General features: G+C 38.1%; 1 protein-coding gene and 1 long non-coding RNA gene across 2 annotated transcripts in view; one reads left to right on the top strand and one right to left on the bottom strand.

Moving 5' to 3' along the window:
* RGS6 (regulator of G protein signaling 6) overlaps positions 1–21,524 on the bottom strand; it is a 662,738-nt gene that overhangs the window by 188,038 nt on the left and 453,176 nt on the right. The window contains 1 exon segment of the mRNA XM_072629224.1: positions 20,329–20,428. Within this exon segment, the coding sequence (XP_072485325.1) occupies positions 20,329–20,428 (100 nt within the window).
* On the top strand, positions 11,813–20,589 carry LOC140517731 (uncharacterized). Its single transcript, XR_011971738.1, has 2 exons — positions 11,813–11,902; positions 20,271–20,589. It is a non-coding gene; the product is annotated as an uncharacterized lncRNA (long non-coding RNA).

Here is a 21,524-nt window from a genome sequence, read left to right on the forward strand (position 1 = left end):
GTAAAGGGTAATCCACATGATTCTAAGAGTCAGAAAACCTGGATATTGTGCCTCTGCTTTGGACTATGGGCATAAGTAAAATCTATTTTTTTTGCATTTCACGATCCACATCTGAGAAATGGAAATAATATATTCTGCCTCCCATAGCACCACTATAAAGATTGAGGAAATAATAGATGGGGTTTCTCTTTTGGGAACTGTTTTAGATACTTGACTTTTGGTTTGTAAGTAAGTTTCTTCATTTACACTTAACTCTCCAACTGCCTTGTTACTTCTATCTTCTCCATCAAGGAGAACAGTTTTCAAATTGTACAAAGTAGAACAAGGACATAGATAAGAAAGAATCAAGAGATGAAATTGTAACAGTCCATCTAGTTGCTATAAATGAGTTTAGGTCTCCAAGGCAAAGGGTTTATATCCTGGAGTCCTAAAAGAACTTGCTGAAATGATCAAAGAATCACTGTTGAGAAATCAAGTTGATAAGGAAATTGCAGATGGCAAAATATTGAGCCAATTTTCTAAAAAGAGAAAATAGATAATTCTAAAAACTACAGAACTATTAGCTTGATGTCCATCTCCAGCAAAATTCTAGAACAGTTTATTAAACAGATGGTCTGCGAGCATGACATAAAAGTGATAATCTCTAGGAGCCAGCCTCAGCTGCTATCCAACAATGGAAGAGGAAGCCTTGTGGAGTACATAGTAAGCTTCCTGTCACTAAAATTACCAAACCATGGCATTTTAGAGCAGGGAATGACCTCAGTGACCATATAGTCCAACTCATACCTAAAAAGAATTCCAGTTAGAGCAAACCTGACAAGTAGTTATCCAGTCTTTGTTAGAAGATGTCCAATAAAGTGTTGGGGCGGGGGGGCAGTCTAATTAACTTTTGGATAGCTTTAACTGTTATGCATTTTTTTCTGATATCAAGTCTAATTTTCTTCTTATCATTATTTTTGGATAATTTTTACTCAGTGCTCTTCGTTTTGCTCTCTGCGGCCAAAGAGAAAGTCATAGAATCACAGAATTTAACAGTTAGAAAACACCTTAGTTTCCATATATTCCAATGTATCCATGAAAGGATTCCCTACTATATTTTACCTGACAGGTGACTACTCAGTTTCATTCTTGAGAGTTGAACATTTCTCCTGGGCTGACTTCTCCTGTGGAAGTTTAGTTCACAATAGCCTACCTATCCAAAATATGTTTCCCTAAAATATAGGGTCTATGTCAAACTAGTTTTTTTCTCCTCTACTATGAATTCTAGGAGTGAATGATAATGTTCTCTACCACTCAAGATTCACTTCATTTCTACCCTAGAAACCAATAACTCCCTGATAGTAAGAATCAGATAAAAAATATATTCTCCCCTTATTGATTTTTCTTACAGTCTCTATCTGTACCCCACTCTCAACCCTGAAGATACATGGTTGGGGGAAAAGGGTTCTGCTGGCTGAGATGGAAATTCTTTAGTCTGTTATGATCTATGGATTACAAAGGAACTGTATCTTAGAAAAACAGCATTGCTCTCCTTATAGGATGAGATCTCATTAGAGGTAGGACATGCACAGTAAATAGTAAGGTAAGGTGAGAGAAGACCCTTGGCAAAATATTCAAGAGATTACAGGTAAGAGCAAGTGATCAAGAGAAAGTTTCAACAGAATTAAGGCTAGAGTGGGAGACTAGATGATAGTAGACTACAGACTAGGTAGAGAACATTACCTTTCCTTCTTAAAGTTCATAATGAGAGTAAAGCTAGTCTGACATATAGCAGCAAGGTGTGGAAGTGGAGGCTGGCAGTGAGCTGTCACCAGCAGTTCTACTGTAGCTGTCTCTGCCTTTCACAAATAATGAAGGTATCAAAGATTCCAAGGAGAGATGGGGTGGTGATATTTGCCTACCATTTGCTTCTAGTTTCTCCTACAAGGAAAGCAATTTGTTTAATCCAAAGCATATCTGTTCTTTAAAGTTTGTTTACATTTCTTTTTAATTAGTATAGAATGCTGACTTAAGATAAAGTTTGACTGATCATAGGGCTTTTGATTTGTGTACTTCATAACCATGAATGGAAAGCTAAAGAGGAGGGCAGTGCTATCTGTTGGAAATTTTTAGAATGTCTTCCACCAACCCCATCTGGAGCTCCAGAGAGAAAATTCTATTGATTTTACATTTTATAAACTTTCTGATGTAGGGTAAGAGAATAAATCCAGTTTCTTGTCTCCTATTCAAAACATTAATTCAACAGTAGTTGTTGCTTGGCTCAGGTAACTTTCTCCATTGTTTTTCCTCCATTCAAACTCACATATTCTTTCCTTTGTGGAGTAGAGGCCAGAAATAGCTTAGATGACAAGGGAGAAGGTAACACTAGGTAGGAGAAAAATGGAATATCTGAAAAGTCACTGGTGACAAACATATTCCAGGGGTAGAGACGAGAGGAGAGTGAGAATTTTATTCCTCATGAAGATGTCATATGAATATTTTTGGTATATACTTAGTAATGAACAACTGAGTGAAAAGATTGAACAATTCAGTACATTATCTCACAGAATTCCACACTGTTTTTCAAAAAAATTAGAAAAAATCACAACACCGTAATAGTACACTAGCGTAACTGTTTGCCAATAGCCTTTCCAACACTATTTCTGTCTTTTATCCATTTTGTCAATTTCGTGGGTGTGCGGTTAAATCTAAGACTTATTATAGTTTGCATTTCTTTTAGTCTTAGTTTTAGAACATTTTTTCATATAATTTTTAAAGGTTCAGAAACTTTCTTCTGAAAATAGTTTAGTCATAACTGGTTATTATTTATCTACTGGAGAATGGCTCTTTGTCTCAAGAAATAGCCTATGTATCAGAGACAACAGACTTTATATAAAATATTGATGTACTTTGTTTTTTTCTCTACTCATTAGTTCCTATTCTTACTCTAGTTTTTTTGTCTTTGCTCATGGAAAAGCTGTTTAAACTCAGTGATACACCTACTACGCCTATATACCAAAGTGATCAAAGAACAAAAGACTCATATGTACAAAATGTTTTAGTACTTCTTTTTGTGGGTAGAAACTGAGGGAGTGATCATCAACTGGCATGACTGAAAAAGTTATGGTATGTGAATGTGATGAAATTCTACTATACTATAAGAAATGATGAAGGAGCTGACTTCAGAGAAACCTGGGATGACTTGTATGAACTGATGCAGAGAAAAGTGAGCAGAGCCAGGAGAATGATGTATACAGTAATGACAATATGATAAAGACAATCAACTTTGACAGACTTAGGAACTCTGATCATTATAATTACCAATCACATTTTAGGTAAGCAGAGAAAGCATTTCTGACATGGGGGAAAGTGTGGTGTAGAGAATAAAAAGCTGGTCTCTCCCATGAAATAAACTATGATCAACAGATGATATGGCATAGAAGAAGAAGAAAAGAATGTTTAGAGCTGAGACTTGGAGTACACTTATGCTTAGGGTTTTGGAAGATGATGGACTAGTATTTGGATGGGGGAAGGCCAGAAGAGATTATTGTCACTTCTAAAGCCAAAGGAAAAGGGAATATCCAGGAGGAAGGCTTTGGGATAATACTGAACACTCTTCAGAGGTCAAGGAGGGGGAGGACTAAGAAAAGGCTACTGGATTTAGAAGTTAGGAAATCATTGATGATCTATGTGGAAAGTGCTTCCCAAGGGTCATATTCAAGTTGGTAAAGGAATAAGAAAATCCACAAGTGTATTGGTATATTGTCTGCCTACATAGACTTTTAGTCATTCCTAGGAGAAATTTCCTATCTTTTAAAAGATTTTAACCATGTTTCTTAATTGATATGATAGAATATAAACTTCTTGAGAACAGGGATTATTTTATTTTTTTATATTGATATCCCAGCTCCTAACACACTACTTGGCACATTGTAAGAACTTAATAAATATTTGTTGATTGGTTGAATAATAGATTTTGGCATCAAGAGAACTCAACAGATGTCTGAATAATTTAATTCTCTTATCATTATTACATTATGCTTCTGTACTAGGCTTGTGGGGTGTTTCCCAAACTCCTCAATTATTTCCTCTTTCTGTGCAGGTGGCCATTAGCCTACTTTGATAAAAAGATCACTTCTGTTTCTTCTCCCATTGATTTTCATCCAAATGCTCTCCACTGTGCTTCCTTCTTCTGGTGTTGGAATTTCTTCACATGAGCACACTTTTTTAATATATTTAACTACCAGGCATGCAGTCCTGTGCCAATATTGATAGATTGATCATGACCCTCTGGAGCAGAAGATCTGAAGGTATGATGTGCTCACTATGGTTGCAAGAGAATCAGCAAACCTCTGTCCTAAAGTTCTGTCTCTCTCTACTGGTGATTGTCTACAGTATCAAGGATACTGATAAAATAATTTCTGGATTGGGGGAAGTTGGACCAGATGACATGGCCTCCTCCAACTCTTGATTCTGTGATTTCATGTATATAATTTACCTATTCTTGTGTAATTCTGAATAAATCATGATGTTTCCCTTCACTTTGTTTTGCCTCCCCATCCAGACTGTTAAGCTATCAATAGATTTTTGATAATGATGATGATATACCTCATGTCTCTATTAGTCCAGAGACCAAAGCACCACTTATCTAGAGCAGGTGGATTCACAGACCTATCCAATCAAATTTGTTACCTCTACCTCCTTTTGACCATGCTATACTTTAAATGAATACTAGCCCCCTGACCTTTTCATGGTAGAGGTGGTTATCCTAAGGGAGGGCCGGGTGGTATTGTGGATAGAGTACTATCAGGAAGACACTTGATGAGTTCCAATCTAGCCTCAGACACTTACTATGTTACCCTGGGCAAGTCACTTATCCCTGTTTGCCTTAGTTCCTTATATGTAAAAAATGAGCTGGAGAAGGAAGTGGTAAACAATTCCAGTAGCTTTGCCAAGAAAACCCTAAAATGGGTCACAAAGAGTTGGACATAAGTGAAATGACTCAGCAGCAGCAACAAAATCCTAAGCAGTGGACTTGCATAAGAGTATACTGTATGTGGTATTTTTTCCTCTTACCAAAGAATCATTATGTAACAACCAAAGAGAAAAAAGAGTAACATACTTTATAAGCTTCTTTGTTGCCACCTTTAGCCTTAATTCCCATTATGCCAATCACAGGATGGTGGAAAGGCAGGGTGACAGTGAGGGAGCATTAAATGCATAATGCTACCTCCTCTCCCACCACATTTGTACCTATTCTACTTTAAAAAAATAAAATATATTCCTCCAGAGTCTGACCTAGTGATGGGTTTTATTCAGACAATTCTCTGGGATACCATTTGACTCCTTGAATTGGTGCCTGTGGTTCCTCTTGTTTCTTGTGTATTTATCCATCAACCTTTGAATTCATGGTGGATTTGTTGTCATTGTTCACTCCCTTCCTTGATTCTCATCTTCTGGGAACTTCTTGGTGTCTCAAGGGCTAATCTTCCTTCCCGTAGCTACTTTTTATAGTATCTACATTAGAGGATATCCACAGGTGGTTTTCTTCATTCCCATCCTTTTATTCATTTAAAGTTCTGCAGACTTGATTGTCAAGACCACTTATGAATACCTTCTTATGGACCTTTGTAAAATCCACTCCCTCTCTGGGTCAACAGTCTATCATCCCTATATGTTAAGACATGGTCCAGAGACCAAAGTATATTCTCAAATATCACCTTCTAAATCAGATTTTCAATTACTAAATTAATTTTTTCCTTCTGCATCCTTTGCTTTCAATAGGCAGCAGCGAAAAAAAAAGCACAACTTGTGTCCCTATGGTCTTTAGTTCCTTGCTCACTCAACACTATGTATAATTAGGCAATGCTTTTTTAGATTCCTTATCTCAGTTTCATTTGTGTCCTCATGAATCACCAGAAATGGGTAGTAGCCATCGAAAAGTGACAGCGGAGGCTGGGTGACTGTTCGCTGAATCAAGCATACTGTATAAAGGATTTCTGGATTGAGGGAAGTTGGACTGTATGACATGGACTTCTCTAACTCTTGATTCTGTAATTTTATGTATATAATTTACCTATTCTTATATAATTCTAAATAAACTGTTATGTCTCCTTTCACTTTGCTTTGCCTCCTCATCCAGACTGTCAGGATATCAATAAATTTTTGATATTGATGATGATATAAAGCTCAAGATTTTAAAATAGTAACAGTAATCTATCTATATGTGCATATACTTTGTTTATGGGCCCATGGACGTTGGATACAGAAATGTACAAATACATACATACATATATAAAACAATCATGAGTGAAGGGAAAGTGAAAATTTCTAGGTACAAAAAGTGATCGTCATAGGAACAATGAGGTTTTCACATACAGGACGAACCTGACAGCTGCTGCATACAATTGCCATAACCCCATTCCACAGTCCCTTGATGAACATTTACAAAATGCAATAGCCTTGACCATAGAGTATCACACAAGCCTTTCTGTTCCCTGGCCACCCACGGTCACAGATCTCTGCCAATTTCTGCAGTGATTTTCACAGCAATAAACACTTCAGCTTCTTGCAATAAATTGCTTAGTTGATGTCTTGCTAAATAACATCTTCCCACTTTCCACTTTGTCAGTCAATCGCTTTTCCTCTGAGTCCTGTGATAAAAACCTCAAGAAAAAAAAAAACCTGCCTCTATCCTCTAACTTCCTCTGCATTTATTTTATCTGATCTCCTGAACTCATGGGATGTCCCCAGCTGTCCATTTACCTTATAAATAAATTAGATGAGCAAATAGAGGTAAAGGGCATTATGGTGTAGTAGATATAGGTCCTATCCCATACTGCTCACATGCTGGCCATGTGATCCCCACAAGTCACTTAACCTCAGTTCCTCTGGTAGCTTTAACACTATAAGTTGAAGAGCAAATGCAAATCCGCACTGGTAAAGGAAGTTTCAGGTCCAATCATATATGTGTGTGCATACATACATACATGTGCGCATGTATATTTACATGTATATACATACTCATGGGTGGATACTTACATATGTATATACTTGTGTCTATACTCATGTCACATGTATATGTGTATAGATACATAGATATATACAATTATCCTTTATATATTTTTCTACATTATATTTTATTATAATCATTTAATTACATGTAGTGGCTAGCTATTAAGTGCTAGTGATATGTATATATAAAAGATTTTTAATGACAATGATAACGCAATACACCAACTTCATTCTCTTCTCTGTGTGGGTACTCCAAAGCTTGAAATTCTTCTTAATCTTAGTGGATAGTTTTTGTTAGTTGTTATGGCCAAAAAAAAATCATTGCTTCTCAGCCAACCTCCTAAAGATGGGCTTCTCCAAGTTTAGTGAATGAGATTGTTCTACAGACAACAAAGATTCAATTCTTCATATTTTCTTGTTGGTCAGTCATTTCAGTCATGTCCAACTCTTTGTGACCCCATTTGGGGTTTTCTTGGCAGAGTTACTGGAGTGTGTTTCCATTTCTTTCTCCAGTTCATTTTATAGATGAGGAGACCGAGGCAAATACGGTGAAGTAGCTTACCCAGAGTCACACAGTTAGTAAGTGTCTGGGCTCAGATTTGAATGAATCTTTCTGACTTCAGAACCAACTGCCACCCAGCTGCCCCTGTCCTCCATCATGCTCATACTTAAAACCCAGGGTTCACAATTTATTCCTATAACTTTCAAGATATCATGAAGCCTAACAAGCCACAATACAGTACGAATGTACTATTATCCCTTCCACCCAGTGGGTATTAGAGGTGTGGTGTCCCCATGATCTGGAAGATTCACATAAAAATTTTTGGCACTCCTGCATACCAGAAAGGAAATCTGAATTATTATGGTATTAAAAGATAAAATATGTTGATATTATACAATACAATACATTTTATGCATTTCTGATTTTCTAAATTTTTTTCTGTGTTGTTTGCAGCTACTGTGAAACTCCCTCCAAATCCCCATTTAATTTCTTATGCCAACCTGTGATATATTGAAAGCACACTGGGGAAAGTCACAATGTGGGAGGTATAACGGCAGTTTCATAGTGGAGAAACAAGGGAAAACCCACATTTGTTCACTATTTTCAGATTTATAAAGCTCTTTCCTTTCAATAACACTTTCAGATAGATGATTCAAGCATTAATAGTTGATTTTAAAGGTGAGAAAACTGGGCCTCAGAGAAGTTTATTGTTAATGGTTAAGTGAACTGTCTAGGGTTATACAGCTGGTAAGTTTTGAAACTTGGACTCAAATTCACATCTTTTGACTCTTCTGCAACACGGTGCTGCAGGTCAAAACCTGGAAAGGTTGTCTCATATATAGACTAAAAGCAGGAAATAGGAAAAAAGGTTTGAGAGAAAGATTGATAGCCCCAGGGAATTCTGCTAAAGGGCTCTGGACACTCAGCCTTTCCATCTCCAAATCATTTGCACTTGAAACAAAAGGATATTAAGGCTGAAAAAACTATGTGGTCACAGGCTCCATCAATAAGTTCCGTCTTATACACATCAGATTAGCAAAGATGGCAGTAAAAAAAATAAGTGACAATTATTGAAAGGGCTTTAGGAAGACCAGAGCACTAATGCACTGTTGGTGGAGCTGTGAATCGCTCCACCCATTCTCCTCAAAGCAATTTTGGAACTACACCCCCAAGTCACTAAACTGGGAACATCTTTTTACTCAATGACACCATTATTAGCCAGATAACCGAAGGGGAACAAAGAAAGAGGGAGATATCCCATAGGTACGAAAATATTTACAGTTGTACTTTTTGTGGTAGCAAAAACCTGGAAAATAAGGTCTTGTCTGTCAATTAGCAGGTAGTGTGTGCTTTTTAGTTCTGGGTCTGGAGCCAGGGAGACATCGGTTCAAATCCTGCCTCAGATACTTACTAGTCACTTAACCCCTATTTGTCTCAGCTCTTCATGTGTAAATATGGGGACACATAGGAGAAGGAAATGATTACACATCATTTCCGTATCTTTGCCAAGAAAACCTCCAATGGAGTTATGAAGAGTTGGACATGACTGAAAAAAATGTACATATATGTATACACACATATATATATAAACATATACACACATGTATATCCATATGTGTGTGTATTTGCAGGGAAAGAAGATAACAATGATGTTGCCAAAATAAAAAACAAGAAAAGAAAAAAAGAAAATGGTTCTTTGAAGCAATTTTGAAAAATGCCAGAAGAGAACAGGAAATTGAGAGAAAATCAAAAACAAGCAAGACAGTTTTGAAATGAATGCTTTTGATTTATTATTATTATTATTTATTTTTATCTATGTACATATATTATAAATAAGTTGTATATTAGAGATTCATGGTTTCATATCTAGTCCTTATTTTCTGTTCTTTGTAAATTGAAATATTAATGTTTATTGGTATTTGTCAAGTTCAGATTAATAAAAATTGCCAAAGCATCCCCCCAAAATAGATGTCTTATTGGATCCATGACTTCTTTAGAGCCCTGTCAACATTCTCATTTCATAATAATAATCCCTTACATTTGTGTAACCTTTTATAATGAACAAAACACTTTCATATGGACAATCTCATTTGATTCTCATGACAACCCTCTGGCAACCACTGACTCAGATTTAGAGATTCAAGAGCATCTGAGTTTTAATCCTGGCTCTGCGACTTCTGTTTTGAGTATACTTGGGAAAGTTACCTAACATCTCTGAGACTCAGTTTCTTAATGTGTAAGAACAGAGGGTTAAAATATCTCTTCTCTAGGGTCCCTTCCAATTTGAGATCTATGATTCTGTGATCCCCACTTTGTAGATGAGGAAACTGAGCCTCAGAGTTCCAAAGTTGCTTATCCAATGTCACATAGCTATCAAGTTGAGTGAATTACATGTACACTTCTCTTGCTTGCTGTGAATTACAATGCTAAATGAGTATTCTGCTGATGGATTGACTGTTACATAAAAAGGTGCAAAGCATTAGCATTTTTTTGCTTTCTGTGGCATATCTATAAAATTTTCTAGATCTGACATGGCACACAATAAGGGAGAAACAGGAAACAGGCTCATTGATGTAAACTGTGCATTTGTATATCAATAAATCCCCACAGGAATTGGGGGGGGGAATGTAAATGTTAGTGGAATGGATGATGGGGATCAGATGACAGAGATGAAGGATTCTTTGGGAGGGGTGAGAGGAGGTTGTCAGAAGGGATATAAAATAGAAGACAAATCAGACCTGTTCTGCTTGACCCCAGAGAGAAGCAGGATCAATGGGGAGATGGCAACAAGTAGGCAAATATTTCAATATAACAATTATTTTGAGCTGTTCCAAAATGGAATGGGTCTGCCTTGTGAGGTAGTGAGTTCCCTGGTCACTAGGGCTATTCAAGCAAAAGCTGGCTGGATGACCACTTGACAGGCATATAGTAAAGGGTATTCCTATTCAGACAATGGCTGGATAAGACTGACCCTGAGATTTCTTTGAACTCCTGGATCCCCTGGGTCTACTGGAATAACCTATAAAACCATTAGAGTCAGAGGTGAAGTTGTTAGGGAGAGGGGGCAGACAAGACAAGCGAGTTAGCTTACACTTATGAGATCCTCTAGTTAGGATTCCCCATTCTTTTGGATGGTATTGTTCAGTCACTTTTCAGTCGTGTCCAACCCTTCATGACCCCATCAGGGATTTTCTTGGCAAAGATACTGGAGTAGTTTGCCATTTCCTTCTCCAGTTCATTTGACAGATAAGGAAACTGAAGCAAACAAGGTTAAGTGACTTGCCCAGAATCACACAGCTATTAAGTGTCTGAGGATAGATATGACCTGAGGTATTCTTGGTTCCAGGCCTGGTGTTCTATTACCTAGTTGCCCTGTAGATGTTAAAATAGTTTCTAATTAAAATGTTTCTAATTATTAACCTGCACTTTATGGGAATCCAATGATGGGTTATTATTTCAATAAAGCTGCACTTTACTTTTCATACGAAGATCTCATTTTTTCTCTTCCATTTTGTAATGTTTGATTAAAAATCTAAGGGGGTTGGAATAGATCACCTTCAAGACCGTGTGTCTCTTCTTCTGACATCCCTTCCATGTTCTTCAGCTCAGTTAAATCTAGCTTTCTCTGGCCCCCTCTCTAAGGCTTGGCAGCTTACTCCCTCACACTTCAGGACACACAGGGTCAGGAGGAGGAACTGAGGTGCTCTTTTGTTCCTACTGCCTCTTTCAGACCCTCTCTTTGACACCATCACTTAGCATCTACTTCTCCTTTAGAGTTTGCTCCATCCTGTTCAAGTTGTTGATAATATTGTCTACAAACTTCTCTGTTCAGTTTCTTCACCCGTAGAATACCTGTAACATCTAACTCTTGGGTTTTTCATATGGCTCAAGGGATACTATAGGCAAAGTGCCATATAAATTTGGAAACAGAGGCTCACGCAATAAATAAAATGCTCAGCTCCACCTAACTCTTTAGTGGGTGAATCAGGACTGAAATTCATGTCAGCTCACAAATGTTCAATGTTTTCAAACATAGCACTATGAAATATGCATAATATTGGTGTTAGTATCCTAGCAAGAGGCAGCTAGGTGTCACTATAGTGCACAGAGAGCCAGGTCTGAAGTAAAAAACACTCATCATTCAGAGTTCAAATCTCGCCTTAGATACGTCCTAGCTGTGTGACCCTGGGCAAGTCACTTCACCCTGTTTGCCTTAGTTTCCTCATTTATAAAATGAGCTGGAGAAGGAAATGGCAAACCACTCTAATAATTCTGCCAAGAAAATTCCAAATGAGGTCACAAAGAGTTGGATAAGACTTAACAACAAAAACAAGAATAACACTGGGAATAAGCTTTTAATGACACAAAGACCAGGAGTGTCAGATCTTTTCTTTTAACCTTCACAAGGTAATTGGACAGTATTTCAGATGTGTTAAGTTATTGAAGTTAACACCATAGGAAAGAAGTGAAAATACTAGATACATTTAAAGAAAATGTGTTAGTCTGGGTGAGTTACAATCGCTATGGAAACTACAACATTTTTCTAATTTAAAACAACACAATGTAATAGATCCAGGAGAGTTTAACGAAAACAACAGCAACATTCTATTACTGGTTTTGCAGTGTTAAAAAATAACAAGCATAATCCTAAAAGCATGAGATTGAGTAAACATTTATTAAGTGCATACTATGTACAGGGTGTTGGGAATACACAGACAAAAACCAAAGTGTTCTTGTCCTCAAGAAGCTTCCCATGAGGTGGGGGAGGAAGAGAGCAGTATCCAACATTGGTGTTATGGGAGTATGGAAACTCCTATTGGGATAGAATAGCAACTCTTCTGTAACTTTTTGCTTTCAAGAGAGTGAAGGGGGTGGGGAGGATTTGGCTCTGAGAGGTTAAGTCATTTGACCATGATCACAGGATCAATGTATCTAAACATTCAGATTCAGTCTGAATTCAGTTATTTTCAGTTATGTCTGACTCTTCATGATCCCATTTGGGGTTTTCTTGGCAAAGATACAGGAGTGGTTTGCCATGTCCTTTTCCAGCTCATTTTACAGATGGGGAAATTGAGGCAAACAGGGTTAAGTGACTTGCCCAGGGTCATAAAGCTAGTAAGAGTTTAAGACTAGATATGAACTCAGGAAAATGTGAATCTTCCTGATTCCTATCCACTGCACCACTCAGCTGCCCAATGAATCTGAGGCAGGATTTAAATCCAGGTCTTCTTGATCCCAAGGCCAAATCTCTCTCCATTGCCTATAATTAGACATGATTACTTTAATATTTTCCTAGGCTAGCAGCTTGAACAAATGCTTTCCTCACTGTCCTCTCTGTGATTTACTTTGCTCATTGATAAAAGGGAGATAACAACACTTGAAACTTCTCTCTTGCCCTCCCCCTTCTCCAACAGAGACATTATTCCATCCTCCTTTCCTTCTTTCCATTCAGATTTTAAAAACTCTGGCTGTTTTCACCTTCCTTTTACCTCTCCCTGTTTCCAACCCCAATAGAACCTGTGCTCAGGAACAATCTGTTAAGCTCATGAATTCTAAGATGCTGCATTTCCTTGAGCCTTCCAGCCTTGCTGTGTCCAGTAGGGCCAGACTTCCATAACCTCCCCACTGGAAAATAGGACTCCACCCCTGGAACCTCCACAGGTCTTTTTCTTGCTCCTTCCTGGACTTCCAGTAATGTTAATTAGATTTTCCCCACCCATTAATAGGCCTCAAGTACCTTTTGTTAATTTTCTAATGAGGCACTGGTTCTCTAGGGTTGTGATGCCCTCTGGCCCTCTGGCTCTGAAAAGTGTATAAATACCCTGAGGTGAGGTTTTACTTCAGGACTCACTCCTTGGAAGTGTTTGTTTGACCAGACAAGACTGGGCAGCTGCTAAGGAGCACCCTCTCCTTTGGTGCTTCTCTCTCTGGTAACAATGTATGTAGGGTCAGACAGCTGGATCTGCCTATTGATCTGTGCTGTATGTATTGATTATTGTCAGACAGTTGGAAGCCCTGTCTGTTGATTATTATTTCTTTGTATATTCTTTGAAGATCAGGGTACTGACTTTTTCCCCTGAAATAAGTGAATATATGTGCTTGATTAAAGTGATTGTTGACCACTCAAAGCTGCTATCCTTGGGGGCAGATTCAAGATGGCAGAAGAACAGCATGGACTTGCTAGTACTCTCTCCCAAATCCAGCCAAATACCTATAAAAAATGACTCTAAACAAATTCTGGAGCTGCAAAACCCACAGAATGATGGAATAAAGCAAATCTCCATTCCAAGACAGACTGGAAGGTCGCCAGAAAGTATCTATCATGCTGTGCTGGGAGCAGAGTGCAGTCCAGCGTGGGCCATGCTAGCACAAATGGGACCTGAGCAGGCCTTGGGGGGATTGAATCTCAGGAACCTGTGGAGGTTTCCAGACTTCATGACCCCAAAATGCCATGGAAAAATTGGAAAGTCAGTGGAAAAAAACCTGTGAGACCAGTGTGAGAGAGTAGAGTGGTCTGGCCCCAGTCCCAGAGTGGCAGAGTGGGTGGAGGAGCCCATGGAGGAGGAGCCAGCTGTAGCAGCAGCAGGGGCTGGGGCAGTGGCAGTGGCAGCGACTGTTTCTGGAGCTCTAGGCCCACAGATTGTGGGAGGATTGAGCAGCAGGCAGTACACCCCCATCCCCACTGGAAGCAGACAATTACCTTGACAAAAAGCTCAAAAGTCAAGTAAATAGCTGGGAAAATGAGCCAAAATGGGAAAAACAATCAGACTATAGAATCTTACTTTGATGACAAGGAAGACCTAAGTATACAAACAGAAGAAGACAACAAAGTCAAAGCTCCTCCATCCAAAGTCTCTAAGAAAGATATGAATTGGTCTCAGGCCATGGAAGAGCTCAAAAAGGATTTTGAAAATCAAGTAAGAGAAGTAGAGCAAAAATTGGGAAGAGAAATGAGAGGGATGCAAGAAAACCATGAAAAAAGAGTCAACTGCTTATTAAAGGAGACCCCCAAAAATGCTGAAGAAAATAACACTTTAAAAAATAGACTAACCCAAATGGCAAAGGAAATCCAAGAAGTCAATGAGGAGAAGAATGCCCTAAAAAGCAGAATCGGCCAGATGGAAAAGGAAGTGTGAAAGGTCACTGAAGAAAATAATTTCCTAAAAATTAGAATGGAAGCTAATGATTTTATGAAAAGTCAAGAAATTATAAAACAAAACCAAAGGAATGAAAAAGTAGCAGACAATGTGAAATATCTCATTGGAAAAACAACTGACCTGGAAAACAGGTCCAGCAGAGACAATTTAAAAATTATGGGAACACCTGAAAGACATGATAAAAAAGAGCCTGGACATCATCTTTCATGAAATTATCAAGGAAAACTGCCCTGAGATTCTAGAACCAGAGGGTAAAACAGATATTGAAAGAATCCACCAATCGCTGCCTGAAAGAGATTCCAAAAGGAAAACTCCTAGGAATATTGTAGCCAAATTCTAGAGCTCCCAGATCAAGGAGAAAATATTGCAAGCAGCCAGAAAGAAATAATTTGAGTATTATAGAAATACAATCAGGATAACACAAAAGCTAGCAGCTTCTACATTAAGGGATTGCAGGGCTTGGAATATGATATTCCAGAAGTCAAAGGAGTTAGGATTAAAACCAAGAATCATCTACCCAGCAAAATCAGGGGAAAAATGGTCAATCAGTGAAATAGAGGACTTTCAAGCATTCTTGTTGAAACAACCAGAACTGAATAGAAAATTTGACTTTCAAACACAAGAATCAAGAGAAGCATGAAAAGGTAAACAAGAAAGAGAAATCATAAGGGACTTACTAAAGTTGAACTGTTTGCATTCCTACATGGAAAGATAACATTTGTAACTCTTGAGACTTTTCTCAGTATTTGAGTAGCTAGAGGGATTATATACATATAGGTAGAAGGCACAGGGTAAGTTGAATAGAAAGGAATGATATCTAAAAAAAATAAAATTAAAGAGTGAGAGAGGAACATATTGGGAGGACAAAGAGAGAAATAGAATGAGGCAAAATACCTCATATAAAAGAGGCAAGGAAAAGCTTTTTCAACGGAGAGGAAGAGGGGGGAGGTGAGAGGGAAAGAATGAACCTTACTCTCATTGCATTTGGCTTAAGGAAAGAATAACATGCACACTCAATTTGGTATGAAAATCAATCTTACACTACAGGAAAGTAGGGGGGAATAAAGGGATAAGCACAGGGTGGGGAGATGATAGAAGGGAGGGAAAATGGGAGGAGATGGTAATTAGAAGCAAACACTTTTGAGGAGGCATAGGGTCAAAAGAGAGAATAGACTAAATGGGGGGAAGGACAGGATGGAAGGACAAAAAGTCTTTCACAATATGACTGTTAAGAAGGTGTTTTGCATAACTACACATGTATGGTGTATATTGAATTGCTTGCTTTCTCAGTGGGGATGGGTGGGGAGGGAGGAAGGGAGAGTAGTTGGAACTCAGGGTTTTAATAATGAATGTCAAAGGTTGTTTTTAGATGCAACTAGGAAATAAGATATACAGGCAATGAGATACAGAAATCTATCTTGTCTTATAAGAAAACGGGATGGGGATAAGAGAAAGGAAGGGGATGATAGAAGGGAGGGCATATTGGGAAGAGTGGTAATCAGAATGCATGTTTTCTCGGGGTGGGCAGGAGGGAGAGATGGGGAGAAAATTTGTAACTCAAAATCCTGTGGAAATGTCTGTTGAAAACTAAAATTAAAAAATAAGTTTTTTAAAAGTTGCTTTCCTTTTAGAAAAGCAGATCTAAGAACTTGTACACCAGACCCTCCTGTGTATGTTGGGGTCCTTCCTGTTACTCTTCCACGGTATCTCTACCACATCTCCAACCATGCCATTGCCTGAGCAATGCCCCCCCAAACTATGCTTTCCAACTTTCATTTATGTGTTGCCTCCCACCACTAGGATAAGAGATTCTTGAGGGCTGGGATTATCTAGTATGCTTTATTGTATCTGCAGTATTAAGGCAGAGTGCTTGGCATATAAGAAGAACTTAAAATAAATGTTTTATCTATCTAGCAATCTAAGATACAAATGGCAGACAAAAACTACTTCTGTCAACAGAATTTGAAGAGTTCACTAGCCTGTCAAAGCGTTAAACCTACAAGATTAGACCCTTCCAGACTGTAATAAGATTTTGCCTGAGTGAAGGCTTGTTTTGTTTGTTTATTTCTGAATAGTGATTCTTGTAGGTTCAGGGAAGCTAGGTGGTACAGTGGATAGAGTGATGTGTGAAGTCAGGAAGACTCAAATTCCTGAGTTCTAATCCAGCCTGACATTTACTAGCTGTGCAAACCTGGGCAAGTCAGTTAACCCTGTTTTTGCCTCAGTTCCTCATCTGTAAAATAAGCCGGCAAAGAAAATGGAAAAACGCTTCAGTATCTTTGCCAAGAAAACCTCCAATGGGGTCATGAAGATTCAGACATGAATGAAACAACTAAATAGTGAGTGTCTTATAGTTTCCATTAAAATCATAACATACAGGATAACTGGTAGAGCAGGGTTTAGAATACACATCTTCATTCTCATTTTAGTTCTCTTTCTATTGTACCATATCACCAAGATACAGTCAGTCAAAGAAGTACCTCTAAAAGTTTATCTTCAAAGGAAACACTAGAGGGGATAAGAATACCCATTTTCTCATTCTTTGTAGACACAAAACCAACTGGGTTGCCTGGAAGTGACCATTCTTCTCCAGACCCCCAACATCTCATCTGTGACACCATCCTAGAATGAGTATCTGCTTGTAGCTGGGTCCTGTCATGCAGTCTGACACATTTCTGATGCTGGCATTCTCTCCGAGGAGAAACCTGGCACTAATGTGACGTGCTGCAGATAGGGGAAAACAGCTCCTGGCACAGGAGGGTATGGAGCAGCTTGGGCACCACAGGCCCAAACTGTTCTTGGCTCTGGCTCTGGCTCTGTTATCAACTCTTCCAAAAGCCTGGGAGCATTTGAGGATTCCTCTCTTATGCTAGAGCTATGCACTCAGGATGCTTGCTCTTTGAGATCAGTAAAGGAGGAGGCAGCTGAAGTCTGAGCCACTGAGGTAATGGCAGCATTTCAAGCAACCTCATAGCCAGGAATATCAAGGTTGTGCTCAGGTGGGATGACTAGACATCTTGGCTAGGGATAGATAGCTGGATAGTGGCGTATTCTCACCTCCTGGCCTCCTCAATGTATCCTAGGGCAAAATGTCTCTCAGAAACATTATAGCCACCCAGTGTTGGGATGATTACTCTTTCTTGTTGAGCTAGTCTAATGGACCTGCTGTTGTACATTCTCTCTTTTCCTGTCCTCCTTCTCCTTCCCCTCACTTTCTCTCTCTTTCTCCTCCCCTCCCACTTTCCTTTTTATTCCCTTCTTTCCTCCCCACTTTCTTCTCATTAACTTGTCAAACTATAGCCCTTATATTTCCAAATTTAACTCTGGAGTGACTGTTATGGAGACTAGTTTCCCTTTATTCTCTTCAAGGGTCTTCTCTTGACTACATATATCTCCCATCTAGCTCCATTCAGCTTTCCAGGATGAACTCTCCAACTTTAATGTCAATGCCAAGGTCATCCACTGCCAGTCATCTTGACTTCTGTCCTGCCACTGAAGTTCAATGACTCAGGAAGACAGTGAGGCTGATGACATTGTGCAATTTTGCCTCACTTGAATCCAATTCATGTGCACCTTAAGATATTACCCAATGATTTCACTGGTCTTCTTTGGAAATGAAGGATGAACAACTTTAAATCCACTAGTAAAGCCAAGAAGTGGTAATCTGCCACCTCCCCCCGCACTCCCCCCCCCCCCCCCTTCCCCAACAACTCAGCTATAATGGCAAGATCCATCAAGTACAAACTTTGATCTACTGAAGTCATTGCGGGACAGAAAACTTAAATGGCACAGATATTCCTTGTTGTTACATTGTTTTAGTTGATTAGTCGTATCTGACTCTTCATGATCCCATTTGGGATTCTCTTGGAAAAGATACTAGATTTGCCATTTCCTTCTCCAATGCATTTTATGGATGAGGAAAGTAAGGCAAACAGGGTTAAGTGACTTGTCCAGGGTCACACAGCTAGTAAGTGTCTGAGCTTGGATTTGAGCTCTGGTCCCCCTGATTCCAGGCACAGCATTCTATTCCCTGCTCCACCTAGCTACCCAAGTATTCCTTGGTGTTGTTAAAAAAACAAAAGGGGAACCAGTCAAATGGTTTCATGACCACAGTTGAGAATAGAAGGCAGGACTATAGATATACTCTTGGGATCTCATGAATGCAAATGAAAATGTATGGCAGCTAAGTTACTGAGACTTGTGAATCATTTGGCAAGTTCAGAGCTCCTAGAGGAGAAAGAAAGCACTATATTTTACTATAAACTGAGAAAAATCATTTTCTTCCTCAGTCAGGAACAGATGACTTTCTAGTACTTGTCTAAAGGAAAGACACACCAAAAAATGCCATACAATTAAAAAGGAAAAAGTCCAAGTTATTATTTATCATTGCTAGAGGACCGCTTCCTAATTACATTATCCAGGATGTATTATGCCATCTATTCATTAAGGCCCATATAGAGAAAGTGACTCATATGCAAATTAACAGTCAGGAGCTGCCCAACTACAAAGACAATTTTGATATTAAGGAAAGCAAAGATATATGTAATATTTTTTATTGAGTAAAAATGAAATTGATATAAAATACATGGGATTTGAAGTAGTAAGATTTATTACCTACTTCTGAAATTAATCAAAGTTTTAAAAATTAATTTAAAAAAGATCTTTTCTCCTTTTGGAGAGGAATATTTCTTTACTTAATGCAGCTCTCACTTGCCAGTCTCCTGATGAGAAGGCTGGTTTATAAATGGTTGGGTTTCTCCATATGGACTTGGACAAATAGCAAGATCCTGTTTGGTATAAATAATGAGTCCCCTGAAATGATCTCACGTCTTCATATTTACACAATTCAAAGTAATCATTATCTAAATTAGGTAAGTGGCTCCAGCCCAATATTTAGTACATATATTTGTATTTATACACACACACACATATGAACAATGTGACCAGCTGATAGATATGTGTGTGTATGTACATGTGTGTATACGTATATATATATATATATAATGCATAGATAGATCTGTTAATAACCACTTGTAAACTGTCCTGTGTGTGTGCATGTGTGTATATATGCATATATGTGTGTGTATATATATGTCTCTATAAATATAGATAGAGAGAGAAAAAAGAAGGAAATAAGGAAGGAAGAAGGAAAGAAAGAAGGAAGGAAGGAAGTTAGTGAAAACCTGGTCACACTGGCTTCATAAATGTATATATACACACAGACAGACAGATAGATAGACAGATAGTAGATAGATAGTCTGTTTATACTGACTTCATAACTGCAAATAAATGCATACGTATGTGTACAAATATACACAATACACAGATAGATAGATAAGACAGTCTGGTTATACTGGCTTCAAAAATGTATGTAAACACATAAGTATGTACACAAATACACAACAGACAGACAGACAGATAGATAGATAGATAGATAGATAGATAGATAGATAGATAGATAGATAGACGACAGCCTTTTTGTTCTTCACCATAAAAAATGTAAAGAGAATCTTCAGGACTAGGTCACATTTTTAAGTAAAGATCATGTTGTCATTAATAGCTTTAACTTCTAAAAACTCCTCCCTTCAATCCTCCTCACTTAGTCTTTTCTACATCAGCTTCTAGGTGCTACCTTATTCTATGAGTCGTGAGTGATTTAGGATAGTTCCCGCTTACCTGTGACAACACTGGGAATTTTGGACAAAAAACTCTTCACTGTCCTGATGGGTACTCCGCCTGTCTTGTCATCCTGCATCTTTGTAACGATGTCTTCAATCTGTAAGGAAGCAAGAAGACCTTTAAGTATTTTAGTCTATATAAAACCAGGGCCATGAGGCACCCTCATAAGAATAAATAAATGAACTTGGACATAAACTTTAGATATACCCTAAAATTTCCATCCACTTAATCAACTAATAAATACATATTGAGAATCTACTTTATGTACACCATTGTACTAGGAAGATAAAAGGCAAGAGATGTAACCTCATGAGAAAATTAGATTCAAATGCTTGTATCAATAAGGGAGAATTACAAAAGTGACTGGCAACTTTGTGGACATGTGTGATGGAAAATACATTGTATATAATGAAGTGGTTCCCATTTCCCCAACTGGAGTTATTTGTATTCCAGTTTGAATGTCTATTTAAAGGTACTAAATTGTAAAATATAATCAGATGTCTTATCAGAAACAAGACGATAACACATTCAGCACATTTCTGGGACCAAGGCAGGCCACAGCACTATTCAGATCTGATCTCTTGCCCCACCTAATTAATAAAATCCAGTGGTTTTTTTTATCCCTTCTAGGATCAAATACAAAATCCCCTTTCTGACATTCAAAGTCTTTTGTAGTCTATTCCTGTCTTTTCTGGTGTTCTTACATCTTACAATAACTTGTTTAAAATGAGTTAAACCATTAAGGGTAGTATATGTTACATCTGGACAGCACGATTTTCAAAGCACCTTTACAAGTAATTTATTTCATTCTATATAACAACCACATGACAAAGGTAGGGCAGGAAAAATAATTTATCCATACACAGATATTTATTTTAGCTCTCAAGCTGTTCTTCTCTGGTCTTTATTATACTGCTATGACAAGAGGGTGGAAGCAGAGTGTCTTGGATCTAGCAAACTGGCTTCATGAGATCCAATTGTTTAATTTTCAGTGTGAACAGTTAGATTTCAGACACTGGCCAACACTGCAAGTCAGGGCTTGATTTGCTGTTGTTTTCTTGATTATCTGGACTTAAGAAAATGATGGGGAAAATGTCAATAATGTGGTGTAAACTTAAAACATCTGTTATGTGTATATTTTTCCTTCAGAGAGCAAATTGTTAGATACTTACTAGTATACCTGAGTAGAAGCA

The sequence above is a fragment of the Notamacropus eugenii genome, chromosome 1, assembly GCF_028372415.1.
Source record: "Notamacropus eugenii isolate mMacEug1 chromosome 1, mMacEug1.pri_v2, whole genome shotgun sequence".
NCBI lineage: Eukaryota > Metazoa > Chordata > Mammalia > Diprotodontia > Macropodidae > Notamacropus > Notamacropus eugenii.